Consider the following 1,504-nt stretch of genomic DNA (forward strand, 5'->3'; position numbering starts at 1 on the left):
GAGGAGCTGGAAGAAGTGGCTGGGGAGAGGGAAGTCTGGGCCTCCCTTCTGAAGCTGTTGCCCCCCGCGACCCGACCCCGGATAAACGGAAGAAAATGGATGGATGTTTAGAGCAGGGGTGAAATCTGCCATCCTGCATCTTTCCCATGCAGCCCTGCTCCAGTTGTTCAGCTGTGAAGAGGAAATGGTAACAAGCCATCCACCTGGTTGAGACATTGTAGTGCTCTGAAGAATCCAGGTGGAAGGAGCTCACAAGGAAAGACCTTACAAAGATAACTGCTGCCGCCAATCAATCTGATAAGAGTTAGATGGTCATTCCCCAAACTACATGAAAACTGATCACTAAACAGTGATAAATATTGCATCATAAAATTCGTGGCTGCTTTACGATCTCTGGTATTTGTAAAGTTTTGACCTGACAATCCTTTTTAATCCAAGAAAAATCAGAAATATTAAAAAGGTTCTAAATATTTTTCTTTTTATAAATATTTTTTGGCTCTAGTGGCCTTTATTTGATAGTTAATTGGCAGGAAAGTGGGTAATGAGGGAAGGGAGAAGACATGCAGCAAGGGTCACCAAGGCCGGGAATCGAACCTGTGACAGCTGTGTCAGGGACTGGGGCCTCCATATGTGGCCTGTGCTTAGCCCCTGCGCCACCACAGCACACCCCCCTAAATATTTTTCTAACCATCTACCTGTTGTTAGAAATTATGATTTATGTTAGAAGCAGAGGTGACCACTCCCAGTTTTTTTGCAGAAATGCCTCATCCTAACTTCTGAACTGCAGACTGTTTTCAGCCTGACCTGTGTTTCTAACATGCCTATCATCTGATTGTAGTCACTAGCTCCTTTCTTTACCAGATACCCAGAGAATAGAGATTATCTGGGTATCTCTATTATTACCATCCCTATTTCACCAATTTATAAGACATTTCTTAATTGGCTTACTGTTTTGTGTCCATTCTGACACGCTACATGTAACGCAGTTTGTCCCATGGCATCCTCCACATCCACATTAGACACATGCTGGACCAGATCATGCAGAAGCTCTGTTCTGCCATTAACTGCCAACCAATGGATCTGCAGCAGAGGATCACATCAACACTTTCATTCTAACTAGCAGAAAATACAGCGGCAATTTGTTTGGAAAAGGCAATTTTATGCTAACAAAGTCAAACATCATTAACTGTAAACAACTCACAGCAGTCAGGCCCTCATTGTTGCAGATATTAACATCAGCATTATATTCCAATAATTTGCCCATGCACTTCTTCTGTCTGAGGAAATAGTAGAGGAGATGGTTGGTTACACTTCAGTCTTAATGCACATATAATGATTCGAGCCTGAGAGTCTAAACATGGTCAGTTCTCCTGAGCAACATGTCTAACACAAGTCTATAAAACAGAGCTGTCAGAAAAAAACACACTAATCTTTGCTTCAACAATTTAAATTCTGAATGTAATTAAATTCAGAATTTAATTGATTAAATTAAATGTAATTACAT

General features: G+C 41.2%; 1 protein-coding gene across 2 annotated transcripts in view; it reads right to left on the minus strand.

The window, feature by feature from the left end:
• The window catches only part of hace1 (HECT domain and ankyrin repeat containing E3 ubiquitin protein ligase 1), a 45,768-nt gene extending 44,714 nt beyond the window's left edge, over positions 1 to 1,054 (minus strand). For both annotated transcript variants that reach the window (XM_017309670.1, XM_017309672.1), the window contains exon 1: positions 949 to 1,054. In XM_017309670.1, the coding sequence (XP_017165159.1) occupies positions 949 to 962 (14 nt within the window). In that variant the 5' untranslated portion in view covers positions 963 to 1,054. The remainder of the gene's footprint in view (positions 1 to 948) is intronic.
• Between the last annotated feature and the right edge of the window lie 450 nt (positions 1,055 to 1,504).

Source organism: Poecilia reticulata, linkage group LG16, assembly GCF_000633615.1.
Source record: "Poecilia reticulata strain Guanapo linkage group LG16, Guppy_female_1.0+MT, whole genome shotgun sequence".
In the NCBI taxonomy this organism is placed as follows: Eukaryota; Metazoa; Chordata; class Actinopteri; order Cyprinodontiformes; family Poeciliidae; genus Poecilia; species Poecilia reticulata.